The sequence below is a fragment of the Erpetoichthys calabaricus genome, chromosome 1, assembly GCF_900747795.2.
Source record: "Erpetoichthys calabaricus chromosome 1, fErpCal1.3, whole genome shotgun sequence".
Classification (NCBI taxonomy): Eukaryota; Metazoa; Chordata; class Cladistia; order Polypteriformes; family Polypteridae; genus Erpetoichthys; species Erpetoichthys calabaricus.
In genome coordinates this window covers 81,530,178-81,544,774 of record NC_041394.2, presented here as the reverse complement: position 1 = coordinate 81,544,774, position 14,597 = coordinate 81,530,178, and the positions used below count along the sequence as shown (strand labels likewise).

Below are 14,597 nucleotides of genomic sequence, written 5' to 3'. Positions count from 1 at the left end.
TTTTGTTGAACAGTGCAAGGATGGCAAAAAAATCAAGCAAGGTTTATCTATTATGTTTTCTTATCATACTAGGAGCCTGTGCTTCTTTAAATCAGCTCTGAATTCCCCTCTAACCCCTACTTTCTCTGCTGTTCTTTTTCCAGTTTTCTGTGGTGGCGATCTGCGCCACCACCACCACCATCCGATCAAAGCACTGTGATGTCCCTACATTGATGAATTAAAGGCCAGAAGTTCACATGACCATCATCATCAAGTTCTTCCATGTGAACCCTGAATACCATGAGTACTGATCGAGATCATTAATGTTAGGTAGAATCCCTAGAGGGGGCTGGGAGGTCTTGTGGCCTCGGAACCCCTGCAGATTTTACTTTTATTCTGTTAATTAGTATTGCCTAATTTTACTTCTTATATATTTTGTCATTTTTCTCTTTCTCATCCTGTAAACCACTTTGAGCTACATCATTTTTATGAAAATGTGCTATAGAAATAAATATTGTTGTTGTTTAACACAGGGACATCATACCCAACCTGCTTTTATAGGCAAGGATGGTTCAATTTTGGCTCCTTTTCCACATACCTAAATGCTTTTTCAAAGTTAGCTTCTTCGGCCAGAGATTGTAATCCTTTCCATGTACAGGCGGTGGGTGAAAATGAAAACGTTATCTGCAGCCACATTCTGACTGCCGTAATGTCTTGTGGTCAGAGCATTCCTGGCACATGATCTGCTTTCTTTTCTGTCAAATTATTGTGGCAACTTGTGACAGTGGAAGTCGTGCTGGATGTCTAGCAGATTATCTCTGGCTTTCACTGTCTAGCCTTAACTGGCAAAAACTCAAAATTGTATTGCATGAAATTTATTTTCCTGTTGAGGAAAAAGTGACTAGGCAATGCACATAATTTTTACTTAATGGAGCATTTTCATTTACACAGAGTATAATAATATTTATAAATAATGTGCAATTGGACTCAAGAAGACCAGGGAAAGAGTTGAAAAAAAAAATAAGGGTCAAAAACTGGATTTATTCTGACCTAAATGACAACCCTAAAGGAGACTAGTAGGCAAGTGAATAGGAGGATTTGAACAAAGGGTACAACCTGCCTCCTAAACTGGGCACAGAGGAGGTCTAACATTCAAAGAAAAATGTGTAACTTTATCAGCAGAGCCAGGAAAACAAGTGGAAACTGAAAAATTGCTCCAAATCCTTGAGATAATCCATCTGGCTTTTACATTTTTCTCCTCGTTGTACATATCACCATTTGTGTTTTATAGCATAGACAAGACAGAACACTGAATTTCCAACTTACCCACACACTCTGTGCCTATCTTGCGGTACCCATCTGGGCATCGACAAGTGAATGAACCAGCTGTGTTGATGCACTGTTGACTGGGCTGGCAATCATGGAGGTCCTGTTCACACTCATCCACATCTGAGGAAACATGATTGAGATAAAAGAAGTGACCACAGAGGCTAGCAATATCACAGAACTCCTCTTTTGAGATACAAAGTATAAAAGCCTGCTTGTAATTTATACATTGAAAACCTGCATTATCAACCCCACTAGGCTTATCACATGTTCAGGCAGTTGGTATGGGATAACTGACAGCACAATTAGTAGCAAACCTCTTTAAAATCTAATTCTACCTGCATAGCTAATGCTCAAAAGAGTAGATAGATAGATAGATAGATAGATAGATAGATAGATAGATAGATAGATAGATAGATAGATAGATAGATAGATAGATAGATAGATAGATAGATAGATAGATAGATAGATAGATAGATAGATAGATAGATAGATAGATAGATACTTTATTAATCCCAAGGGGAAATTCACATACTCCAGCAGCAGCATACTGATACAAAAAACAATATTAAATTAAAGATTGATAATAATGCAGGTAAAAACAGACAATAACTGTATAATGTTAATGTTTACCCCCCTGGGTGGAATTGAAGAGTCGCATAGTTTGGAGGAGGAACGATCTTCTCAGTCTGTCAGTGGAGCAGGACAGTGATAGCAGTCTGTCGCTGAAGCTGCTCTTCTGTCTGGAGATGACACTGTTTAGTGGATGCAGTGGATTCTCCATAATTGATAGGAGCCTGCTGAGCGCCAGTCGCTCTGCCACAGATGTCAAACTGTCCAGCTCCATGCCAACTACAGAGTCTGCCTTCCTCACCAGTTTGTCCAGGCGTGAGGCATCCTTCTTCTTTATGCTGCCTACCCAGCACACCACCGCGTAGAAGAGGGCACTCGCCACAACCGTCTGATAGAACATCTGCAGCATCTTATTGCAGATGTTGAAGCATGCCAGCCTTCTAAGGAAGTATAACCGGCTCTGTCCTTTCTTACACAGAGCATCAGTATTGTAGTCAGATCTTTGTTGAAAATAAAGGGAAAGCTTTTAGAAAATAAATGTATTTCTTTGATATTTTGATCTAGTCAACATCTGTTTTTTTGTATTTTGCCTGTTTAGTGACACTGAATTTTGGTTTTGTTCTTCTGATCATGATACTAATGCTTATTTACTTTGTGTTTCAAACTGGGCCACAACTGACTACTCCACAAATTTCACTTATTTAAATTTATCTCTGTAACTTGAATATAAAATAGATCACACAAAAAAGATGGTTGAGTTTTGTGGAAAGATTTAAACATGCAATAAAGCTCCATGGTGTTGTTACATGCCAACACCTATCATGAAATAGTAACTTGACAGAACGAGGTGGGTCTGTGCTCAAGCATTGTGACGTTTGCCTCTGTAAAAGCCCTTTGTGCTCAGCTTGTGACTTCTTGGTTTCTGGGGTCATCTTTTTAGTGACTTTTATATTTTCTAAATCTTCATGCCTTTATTTTTGACATCCTGCTCCTTTCTGACCTGCTTTTTTCTTCTTGTTTCGTGTGCAACAGTATATTCTACATTATTTTGCTTTGTTAGTTTGGTTCTCAAACCATATTATAAACCATGTTATAAACTCCGTTCATACCCATCCATGATATCCATCCATCTATTTTCCAACCCGCTGAATCCTAACACAGGGTCACGGGGGTCTGCTGGAGCCAATCCCAGCCAACACAGAGCACAAGGCAGGAACCAATCCCGGGCAGGGTGCCAACCCACCGCAGGACACACACAAACACACCCACACACCAAGCACACACTAGGGACAATTTAGAATCGCCAATCCACCTAACCTGCATGTCTTTGGACTGTGGGAGGAAACCAGAGCACCCAGAGGAAACCCACGCAGACACGGGGAGAACAACTGCGAGGCAGCAGCACTACTCACTGCGCCACCGTGCCACCCCATCCATGATATGTGCTACTTTATACTTCTCTGTCCACAAGGCTGACTTTTGTATGGTTACAGTTATGCTCGAAATAGGCAACAGTGAATGGTCTGTCAAACAGATTTTATTATCAAGTGGGAAAGAGCAAAAAAGGTCTTTCTTTAGAGGTGTTATGTGTTAGCCAGCGTTCCTTCCCTGGTTTATGTTTGTCTTTTTTTTTGACTTTTTTGCTTGTTCTTGACTCATTTATTGCAATCATTTATGTTAATACTGTTATTTATGTTTATAATTTGTCCAATTATGGATTTTATGTCAGTTTTATTCATTTACTTTCTATGTGCTTATATTTGTTCTTTGATGTTCCATGTATTCTGTGGGTTGATCCCTGCCCATCATCGTTGAGGGACTGCTCCCAGCACTATAAAGGCTTATGGCAAATACAGTTCATCTTCATTCATTATGTGCACTTGGGTGTTGGAATTTCTCCTCTTATTGCTTATTGTTGCTCTTTGGATTTTATGGCCTTTTAACATTTTTTGTGCTCAGTTTAAGGAATTCAGCTTTTGATTCATGTATTGGGACCTGGTTAGCATTTTACAGCTTTTACAGGCAGCTCCTTTTTAGCTCTTTTGAGCATTTTGCTGTATCTTGTTCTTTTGCTAATAAAATCTTAAAGATTCCTTGTGGAATTTGTCTCTGCTCCAGTCGGTGTTATACGGTTCTTCCCCTGCTGAAACATTCACACGAGTAAGACTATTTGCTGTTTTTATTTTTTTTTTAAACTTTACAGCTATCTCCATTTTGAGGCCTAGGCAGGCCTTAAGCCTCACATTTTCCTGTGTCAGGCTTGCCTTGGGTGAGATCTGCTCTTTGGGCTTTGCTATTTTGCAGAGTCATAGATTTATGACAAAGGGCAAAATAAACAGTAGCCATTGTCCTCAGTTGTACTAACAGGGATCGAACAGTGGCCACCCCAGGGGCAAGGAGGAAAGGAAGAGGAGGTGAGTATAATAAAAAAAAGAGACTTGAAACCACAAACTCAAAGAGAATGCTGGTCAAAACTAAGATGTTAACCAATAACAGAGTCAAAAAGAGCTTAGAAAAATGTAATGCCATCATAAGGAGGCAGACTTGTTTAATATTTGTTTAAAGAATGGGCGGCATTGTGGTGCAGCGGTAGAGCTGCTGCCTCGTAGTAAGGAGACCTGGGTTCGCTTCCCAGGTCCTCCATGCGTGGAGTTTACATGTTCTCCCCGTGTCTGTGTGGGTTTTCTCCGGGCGCTCTGGTTTCCTCCCACAGTCCAAAGACATGCAGGTTAGGTGGATTGGTGATTCTAAATTGGCCCTAGTGTGTGGGTGTGTTTGTATGTGTCCTGCGGTGGGTTGGCACCCTGCCCAGGATTGGTTCCTGCCTTGTGCCCTGTGTTGGCTGGGATTGGCTCCAGCAGACCCCCGTGACCCTGTGTTTGGATTCAGCGGGTTGGAAAATGGATGGATGGATGGATTTGTATAAAGAAGATGGAAATAACCAAGCTAGAGTCTGGTTGTGGTCTAGCAAGTGGTCTAACCGTAATACTTTAAGACAAAAATGCACCGATGAACACAATTTTAGATAGATAGACACTGGAATGACTATAAAGGAAGAATATTCAAAAGAAAGAAAAGTTCTGACTTGGCTGTCACAATCACAGTGAGGCATTATGTAGACCTATCGCTGTTGGTATAAAGGAGCCGCAGTAGAGTTTCTTGACACAATTCTACTGAATAATTAATTTGGCTGAAAGTCCTCAGTGTTAGTGTGTCAGAGACAGAGGTGGGTAGAGTAGCCAAAAATTGTATTCAAGTAAGAGTAGCGTTACTTCAAAGTAATATTACTCAAGTAGAAGTAGTCATCCAAAAAATTACTCAAGTACGAGTAAATAAGTGTTTGGTGAAAAGACTACTCAAGTATTGAGTAACTGTTTGATCATAATAAATTATTTATTTTTTAGAAATGTTGTAGTAAGACAGACAAAAATATAAAATAATGTACAAATTCTGCTATTTCCAAATAATAAAATAAAAAAATGAGTAAAAATAAATAACATCTTTACAAAGTAAAGATGCACAAATAACACAAAGTTCCAAATCTCAGTTTTTTACAACAAAGCTTTTGAAGCCAATACCTGCAGTAGGTAACATATGTGTTTGAACAGTGCAAACTACTTACAGTGATAAGATATACTGTACACTGACAGTATAATACTGTATATTCACCTGCCCTCCAAATAGCACAGCTGATAGACAATAACAATAGAATAAGGCAGCTTGTGCACGTACAAGAAGTCTTATTTTACCTTGACTGTCTGTGTCTGTGCATGTTTGGTTAAAACCTGCTTGTTCTTCACTCAGTGAAGTGATGGTTAAGCTTCAGTAGGAGTTAGCTCTCATTTTTCATGTACAAGTGGAACCTTGGATTGCGAGTAACTTGGTTTGCGAGTGTTTTGCAAGATGAGCTAAAATTTTTAATAAATTTTGACTTGATAAACGAGCGAGGTCTTGCAATACGAGTAGTCCGTATACGCTTTGTCTGCCGAGTGTCACGTGATCACAACTGAGCTGATGGTTCTTCTCTCTCTCGCTGCGTGATTGTGGGCAATCGTCAGTCGGTGTGCCTCACTCATATAGTCAACATCCGTATGAGCGTATACTGTTTACTACAGCATTGTGACCACATGTATGTGCTGTGACGTGTGAGTCCTCGTCTTGCACCCCAAAACACGAAGCTGAGTCTCAATACTTTAGCAACACCATCTTTATTCAGCTTGAAACAGGAACAGTGTGGTTATTTATTGTAGCGGGATCTGCCACTCTCATATACACAGACACAGCAGTCAGGCAGGGTCATGCCCAGGTTAGTGGCCAAGTAATACTGTGCCCTGCGCATTTATAATGTTCCTTGTATCACCCATCAATGGCAGGCACTTATAGCATGACCGTGATCTTTTCGGATTCGCTTTTACGGCAAACTGCTACAGCTCTGGGTGCCTGTGGTTGCTTTGGGATGCTCTTCTGCGTGTCGTCCTGTTGGGTAAAATCCCACAAGAGTTTAGAAACTCACTCACACCAGCCATGATTCTTTTCAAAAGTAAAGTGTGAATCATCTCAGTTTCCATTATTTCTTATGGGGAAATTCGCTTTGATATACGAGTGCTTTGGATTGTGAGCACATTTCCGGAACGAATTATACTTGAAAACCGAGGTTCCACCTGTATTCTTTCTTTCTCTGTCCGCTGTCTGTGAGGAGTTTGTGCCGCTATGCCGCCACAGTTTGTGTGTGGTCATGTGACTGCATGGCTACGTCTGATTGGTGAAATGGAGCCATGTGATTATTGTTGCTACGTCTGATTGGTGAAACAGTCATACAGTAGATCCACTGGCGCCTTCTCTCTGGCAAAAATATAGTGTATCTGTAAAAAAGTAACGATTCGAGTGTTGCCCAATGTAGCGGAGTAAGAGTAGTGTTTCTTCTTCACAAATGTACTCAAGTAAAAGTAAAAAGTATGGTGCAGTAAAACTACTCTTAGAAGTACAATTTTTTAAAAAAAAGTTACTCAAGTAAATGTAACGGAGTAAATATATCTCGTTACCACCCACCTCTGGTCGGAGAGCGAATGTGCAGCATTGTTCATAATGGCACTCAGTTTTAATTCTTTCCTTTGCTACAACCTTCAGAGGGTCTGGAGTGCATCCTATAACTGAGCTTGTCCTTCTAATTAGCTTATTGATTCGATGGACCTTTCCTGAAGTGATGTTACAGCCCAGCACACCACAGCGTAGGAAATCACACTGGCCATCACAAAGTTATAGAAGATGTGAAGAATGTCACTTCCCACATTAAAGGAACACAGTCTCCTACGGAAAAAGAGCCTGCTCTGCCCTTTATTATATAGTTCTTTTGTGTTCTGAGACCAATCCAATGTGGAAGTCCAAGTACTTGTAGGAGTGGACCACCTCTACCTCTACTCCTTGAATTGTGACCAGACATAGAGGCTTGGTGGTGCAACGAAAGTCAATAACCAATTCCTTGGTTTTGCTGATGTTAAGATGCAGACAATTCTCTTTGCACCAAGAAACAAACTTCCCCACCTGACTCCTCTACTCTGTCTCATGTCCCTTATCAATACAACCCATATGTGCAGAATCATCTGAGAATTTCTGCAAGTGACATGACCTTGTGTTATATTAATAGTCTGAGGTGTGCAGAGTAAAGAGACAAGGACACAGGACAGTTCCTTATTGTGGTCCAGTGTTGCTCACATCCATATCAGAGACACAGTCCTTGGGTCTCACAAACTGCAGTCTGCCTGACAGATAGTCCTATATCCAGGACAGCATAGGCTCATCCACCTGCATATCTCTGAGGCTACCCCTTAACAGGGCTGGCTGGATGGTATTGAAGGAGCTGGAGTAATCAAAAAATATAATCCTCACAGTGCTCAAGGCTTTGTCCAGATGAGAATAAGCCTTGTGGAGCAGATTGATAACTGCATCCTCCACTTCAGTCTTTGTCTGATAGGCAAACTGTAGTGGGTCCAGGAGGTCTACCACAAGAGGTCTCATATAGTCCAAGATCAGTCTCTGAAAAGTCTTCAGCCGTAAGAGCCAGTGGTCTATAGTCATTAGGTGAAGAGGTGCCTGCCTTCTTTAGAACAGGACTGGACTTTTGAAGGCTTAGTCACAGACTGAGCAGGTGACAGAGGACACCATAAAGATGGTCAGCACAGGCCTTAAGAACTTGAGGACTTACTCCATCTGGTCTTGCAGCTTTTCCTATGTGTACTGTACTTTCTTCAGTTGTCTCCTTACTTGCTCTTCAGTTATAGACAGTCCACAGCCAGTTGACATGGTGGGAGTTGTTTATGTAGTAGGGATGGTGCTGGGAGACTGGTCATTGGAAGAAGGTGGCAGTGGTAGGGAAAATCTATTAAAAATTGGTTCAGCTTGTTTTAAAATCCACAGTCTCGGAAGACCAGGAAGTATGTGGCACCGATCTTTATACAAGTTACTTAATTACTTACTGTGTTAGGCTACTTTTTATAGAGTGGCCATAATGACATAATGCGTCATGTTACATGCACATTTCGTTTTCAGTAGCATGCTGCATCCACAAATATAAAATCGTGGTGCCAATGACGCAGAAAAACAGAAAATATTGATTAAATGACATCACTGTCACAATGAAAATATCAATAAAATTGAATAACTTACAACAATAAAAGCAGAAAAAGATAAAAAAAAATTACTGACATGTTCCAGACAGCAGTCAGTGCAGTTATTTCTAGGTCTGCAGCTGTGGTTTTGTTTTCTACTTTATCATGGCACTCGTTGCACGTTGGTTGGACATGCAAGTAAAATGTCACCGTAGTCAGTACGACTGCTGCTGCCTCAATTACTGATGCCTGTTAAATCAGTGAGTATTTTCTTGCCACTTACTTTAAATAACACTACACTGTCCACTCTGAGAACAGAAAAACATGTAAATACGTAATCTGATTTGAGCAACCCAAACTTCATTAGCCACAGTTAGCGATTTGCTGTATTTTGAAAAGTATACCAGGGATCATTGATCAGTATGAAAGAACAGAATTGTGCTTTAACTTTCATGATCACATGGGTATGCGAGTTCTGACATGGTCTAGCCTGAAAAGTGTGTCAGGATTCTTCTTTTCTTTTTTATTCCTTTCATTTTTCTTAATAGATGACTATATATAAAACAGTTCACCACCAATGGCAACACAATGTATCATTCCTCATTTAGTTTAAAATTGCTCAATATACATAAAACTTAAAAATGGGCAGCAAACACCCTGCACTCTATGTGATGCTCCTGAGCCATATGGACAAGGCCCCGAATTTCTTTTTCTTGTGCAAACTTTAGGAGATTTAGATAGTGGAGCAATGAATCAAGCGTTTTGACATAATGAGAGTCAGGGGATGTATTTTTCAAAAATTTGGAGTGGGGAGTTGGGTTTTGTGTGGTAAATTGTAACCATATTACTCTGTACAGGGGTTCCCTTGCTTTCTTTCACTGCATCAATGGATGATAAGGAGCTCTGTAATTCAACCCTGTGACTTTTATATCAAAATAAAGCATGGAATTTGAAAACAATGACTTTGTGCAGAGCCATAGGGTCATCTTTAATTGCTTAATGCAGTTCTGATGAGCCAAACCACAGATCTACTCTTGCGAAACAGACCACTGTGCCGCTTGCACACGAACTGAGTAAGTGAAAAAGGTTTTTGTTAAGTAGAATGACATGAAGACAGATCTTCAGGAATGGAAAGATACAGAACCATTTTACTTGCTGCTTTGTGTACTCTAGGAAGTCACGCCTAAGGACAGACTGCACGTAAATAATGCATGTTAGTCGAGCTTTCGCAAAGAAAGCTTAAGTTGCCCTCTCTGGCAAACTTAAAACTACCAAGTTTGCTCAAATTTTCGGCTACGAAATTCTATATCTCAGGTTCAATAAAAAAAAAACTGTGCAGAATAATTGTCCATGATCTGTCCTTCATTCAAAAGCTGCTATACTTGATATCAAAATGTCAGGATCAGAGCAAAATTATTATATTATACTGTGCCGTTGTGTTTTTCAATTCAAAGTCCAATTTGTTTTGTTTTTCTCATGTTTAGAACTTGTTGTTGCATGTCACTTGCTTCTCCTTTGTGTTTCGGATGCTGCTATGATGCCACTCCATATTAAGGTGCCTGTAGTGTGATGTCAAGGCAGCTATGTTAGTTACAGTTAAACCACTAGTCGGATAGATAAAGTGAGGACTTCCTCACAAGAAAACAATTCTTCTTCAGCTGTTTTTTTTTATTTTTAAGACAGTCAGTTTTTGAATTTAGTTTTGAGTGTTTTGTTCTAACATCTGCCTTTGACACTCCCATGAATCAAAACGTGGTCCCAGCTGACCCTATTTTTGTTGTTCGCTCCTTAAAGAAATCTTTGCAACTGACACTGCATCTTGCTGAAACAATCATTTTATTGTTATTGGAAGATCCAAGTGGTCACAACATGCAGTTTTTATTAAGATTAGAATTCAGAAATAGCACAACATATCTAAGCTTGCCTAGAAATCTGATTCAGGGTCATGGGGTGCCACATTCTGTCCTATCGGTGTTGGTCACAAGGCAGTAATCCACCACAGCAGGGGTGCCAGCCCACTCACACACACCCACACAAGGCCAATTTGAAATCATCAACTAATGTAACATGTCTGTTTTTGGGGATGTGGGATATGTGGGTGTGTCTCTCTCTCTCTCACTCTGTTGTTTTAATGGCCATTTTCTGGTTTCTTTCAGGTTGCAAGAATCCCCCTGTTTTACATGCACTGTCATGACAAATACAGTCTCCAATAACTACCTAGGGAGATAATGACACAACAAAGATGAACAGCAAATAAAGGTTAATGACAAGTAGAAAGTAGCACATTCTGAACTTGTAAGTGCTTGTGAAGACACAGCCATGAATCAAATTTGCATTACAAATTCTTCAACAATAATAATATAGCATACATTAGATTTGACTTGGTAATGGAGATATTAGTGCTGCTGCATCACTTCTCAGTAGTCACAGGTTTGAATCTCAGTCTACTCACTGTCTGTGTGGCTCTGGATGTTTCCTTCTACTCTGCCTAGTGCATGTCCCATACGGGATGGACAGACACCTGACAGAGAGACAGAAAGGTTCCTTGCCCGAACAGGATGCCCCAGGTAGATGGACTGACACCCTGATTGAGTGAGAGGAAGGTTCATTGCCCAGATGGGAAGCCCCAGGTGGGTGGACAGGCATCCCGACTGGATGTATTCACAACACCTTTACTGGCCATGATAAATGAGAAGGACTGTCTCAAGGGGATGTTTATTCCTCCAGGATGCTAGATGGCTACAGCCCTGGATATCAATACATATGCTGACACCAAAAGGGAATTATAGTCCGGTAGCACAGCCCTGCTTGGACCCGCTTGAGGATGCCGCAGAGAATACTCTCCCTACTATTTGAGACTTCCGTACGACCAGGAAATGCTTGCAAAGGGCAAAGCCCTGGCACCAGAAGTATCCCTGGGTCCTCAAGAAAAGAGACCACACTGCCTTGTCCAGATGAGTTGGAGCTGGGAGCAGAGACGGGCAATAATCCACTTGAGGAGTAGCAATGTGGTGGAGCGAGAGGGAGAGAGAAAGAAAAAGAAGGAAGAAGAGACAGCACTTGTTTGTTTGTTTGTACAAGGTATTTATAATACCCCCCTGCTTTATTTGAATCCTGGACTGTGTCTGTGTGTTTGTGCTTGGGGCTCTGTTGCACCCCCTAGCCTTCACACTTGGTTTTCTGCAGATGCTTCAGTTTTACTCAAAAGTCCCAAAGACGTGCAGGTCAGGTTGATCGGGGTCTCTAAATTTGCACTGTCTTTCTACCTTGCACCCTGTGCTATCGAGGTAGGCATCATCCCTTGTTGTCCTGTCTTGGATGAGTGGCATCAATAGTTGATGGATAACTAGATGTATGGATGGACAGTGTATGTCAACAGGACATGTAGCCCTAATCACTTTAAACTGTCATAAGCAAAAGTCTCAAAGTAGTATTTTATTACATGTGCCTTAGCAGAAAGTCAAGTTATTTACGTACAAAATCCCCAGGCCATTCCATTTATAGAACCCCAGTGGACAGCTAACTGATGTTTTCTGAGGTTTGCCGTAGAACATCAGTACAATTTTTGACAAGGATTGTCCTTTCAACCTAAGAAACATGGCAATCATATTCAACCTGTTTCTCTAAAATCAAATAGTCAAGTTTTGAAGGTCCCCAAATCCTACCATCTACCACATTGCTTGGTAACTTGTTCCATGTGTCTATGGTTCTCTGTGTGAGAATGAACTTCATTAACATTTGTGCAAAATTTCCTCTTAACCAGTCTCCATTTGTTTCCCTGTTTTCTTGGTCACAGACCCATTTTAAAATAACAGCATGGATTCCCTTCCTTTCAAACACTCCAATCATTTCACCTCCTAATCTCGGTTTATACGTGTGTGCTGCATAAAGTTTAAAATGAAAAGATGAATATTATACAAAATCAGGTTGACTGAAGCAAACTAAATTCCAGTTCAAATACACTGTGGACAGTTCTTGTTTGAAAAAAGAGACCAATGGCCATATCTCAAGACAAGCATCAAATTGCAACAATAGCTTTTGTGTTTCCAGTGACTCACCCACACATGTGTCATGAAGACCAGGCTCGTAGCCATGTGGACAGGGGTTGTAGGTCTCGCTTTCAGTTCGAGAACTTGGTCCTTGAAAGTCTACACCCATCACTTCATTGCTAGAGACAACTGAGGCCGACCGGGGCAGACACAAGTAGCCTCCGTAGTGATTGAAGCATTTCATTTCTCCTTTACAGGCATCAGGAATGGTTTCACACTCATTGACATCTGCAAAAAACAGGAGGAAAAGAAAGAATAAGTTCAGAGCTGCAACATATGTCTCTGTGGGCATGAAGCCCATAATTTTGAATAACCCTTTACCTATGCTCTCATGGCCTATTGTGTTGGTGCCATTCTTACCTCGCATTCTGTCTGAGTCTGAGGGGTCAGAATTAAATGATATGGCCCACTACTCGTTAAGTGCTCCCTTGTTTTCATTTTAATGCAGCAGTTATACATTGTCTGAATAGCATAGTGGCTTAATTGGCGAGTTTGTGTTGTTGAGATTGGGGTTCGACTCCAGCATGAATGACAGTATTTCTCTTCCTCGTTTCACTTTTACTACTTTTCACCTCTGAATGGTTCTTCTCCACAATATCTCCTGTCTTTGGTCTCTCCATATGTCCCCTTAAGAAGTCTCGGTTCTGTCTCTGCCTGTCTGCTGACTGCGAGATGTGCCAAGACTGGACAATTGCTCCAAAGATTTGGAATGATCTCTCGTTGGCTATTCAAACTGCACCCAATTTACTCAAGTTCAGACGTCTTGTGAAAGTGCACCTTTTCATTAACTATTTGGGAGCTGCTTTATGTCTTGTTAATGTTGTATTGACAAAGTTTAGGATACAGATTTTTGTCTTAATCTAGCTGCCGGTGTAATCATACAGTATTAGTACTACTCACTCTCGCTCAGTTCTTTATTGTGTTACCTGTTACTTTTGATGCTTGCATCTTCTAATCATTTTTATATGTATTATAACTTGCTTTTGCAAGTCACCTTAAATCAAGAGTGGCGTTTAAGGGTGGCAAGTAAGGTGACCGCCCCAGGCCCTGCGCCTAAGGGGGCCCCGATTTGAAGGTTCACATGTCCCATTTGAGTGGATTTGTCAAGTTATATTCTCCAGCATATATATATATTTGAGTTGCTTCTAAGAGGAACCCTTTTAAAATCCCTCTTCAAGGTCAAATTCCACACAAGTACGTCTTTGAAAACATTCCATAGTCCACCTTCATCGCCTGAAAAGGGTCACCAGTATAATCCCTTCATAAAATAGGTATAGCCCATTAGTCACTGGGTTGGCTTCTCCTATCTATAGAAAAAGACTTTGCATCCAGATTAGACTACAAAGATGTCATCAACGACCTTTCCAATCAGAAAGCAAGAAAAGTGGATTTTCATCTCTGAAGCTGGAAACCAGTAAGAGATTTTATGATGATGATACCTCTACGTTAATTTCACACTTCCTGTCGAGCCACTGAAGCTCCCATTTTATTTGTAGGCCATAAACATGTCTGAATATTAATGCACAAAAACATGTATCGCTAATGATAACCGGCTGACATGACATCAATGTGAGTTATGACTATGACATCCTGCAAATCGAGAGTCAGAGTATACTTGCAATTTGGGTACTTCTCTAGAAGAGGCCCTGATAATTTCCACGTGACACCACATCGCAGTTTGCACTGTCATGGTATTGTCATGAATTATGAATTGCACTTTTTAGATTATATTGTTATATTTTGATAAAGTCCACGTGTTATCTTGCACAAATTTAGCTAAATACTGTAAAGAGAAATTCCGGTGTGTGTTAACATTATTTTTATTAAATTTGCATGCAAGTTTATACAGTCTACACATACCGGTCACAGCGTTTGACGTAACCTACCCTGCATGGGGTTGGTCAGCCATAGGCCCCATAAACCCCTAAGGCCGCCTCTGCTTTAAATAAAGGCATCCACTAAATGTTAATAATAAAGCACTTACCTTTATATTCCACAAGTAGCCAGAAGTTAAAGATTTAGAAATGACGCAGAAGAACTGTTTGCTGTTAATATACCCATTTCT

General features: G+C 40.6%; 1 protein-coding gene across 4 annotated transcripts in view; it reads right to left on the bottom strand.

Moving 5' to 3' along the window:
- Positions 1 to 14,597, bottom strand: part of efemp2a (EGF containing fibulin extracellular matrix protein 2a) — a 95,545-nt gene that overhangs the window by 21,793 nt on the left and 59,155 nt on the right. For all 4 annotated transcript variants that reach the window (XM_028802935.2, XM_028802927.2, XM_028802943.2 and 1 more), the window contains exons 4-5: positions 12,542 to 12,760; positions 1,306 to 1,428 (exon numbers count right to left, since the gene is read on the bottom strand). In XM_028802935.2, coding sequence (XP_028658768.1) covers positions 1,306 to 1,428; positions 12,542 to 12,760 — 342 coding nt within the window. The remainder of the gene's footprint in view (positions 1 to 1,305; positions 1,429 to 12,541; positions 12,761 to 14,597) is intronic.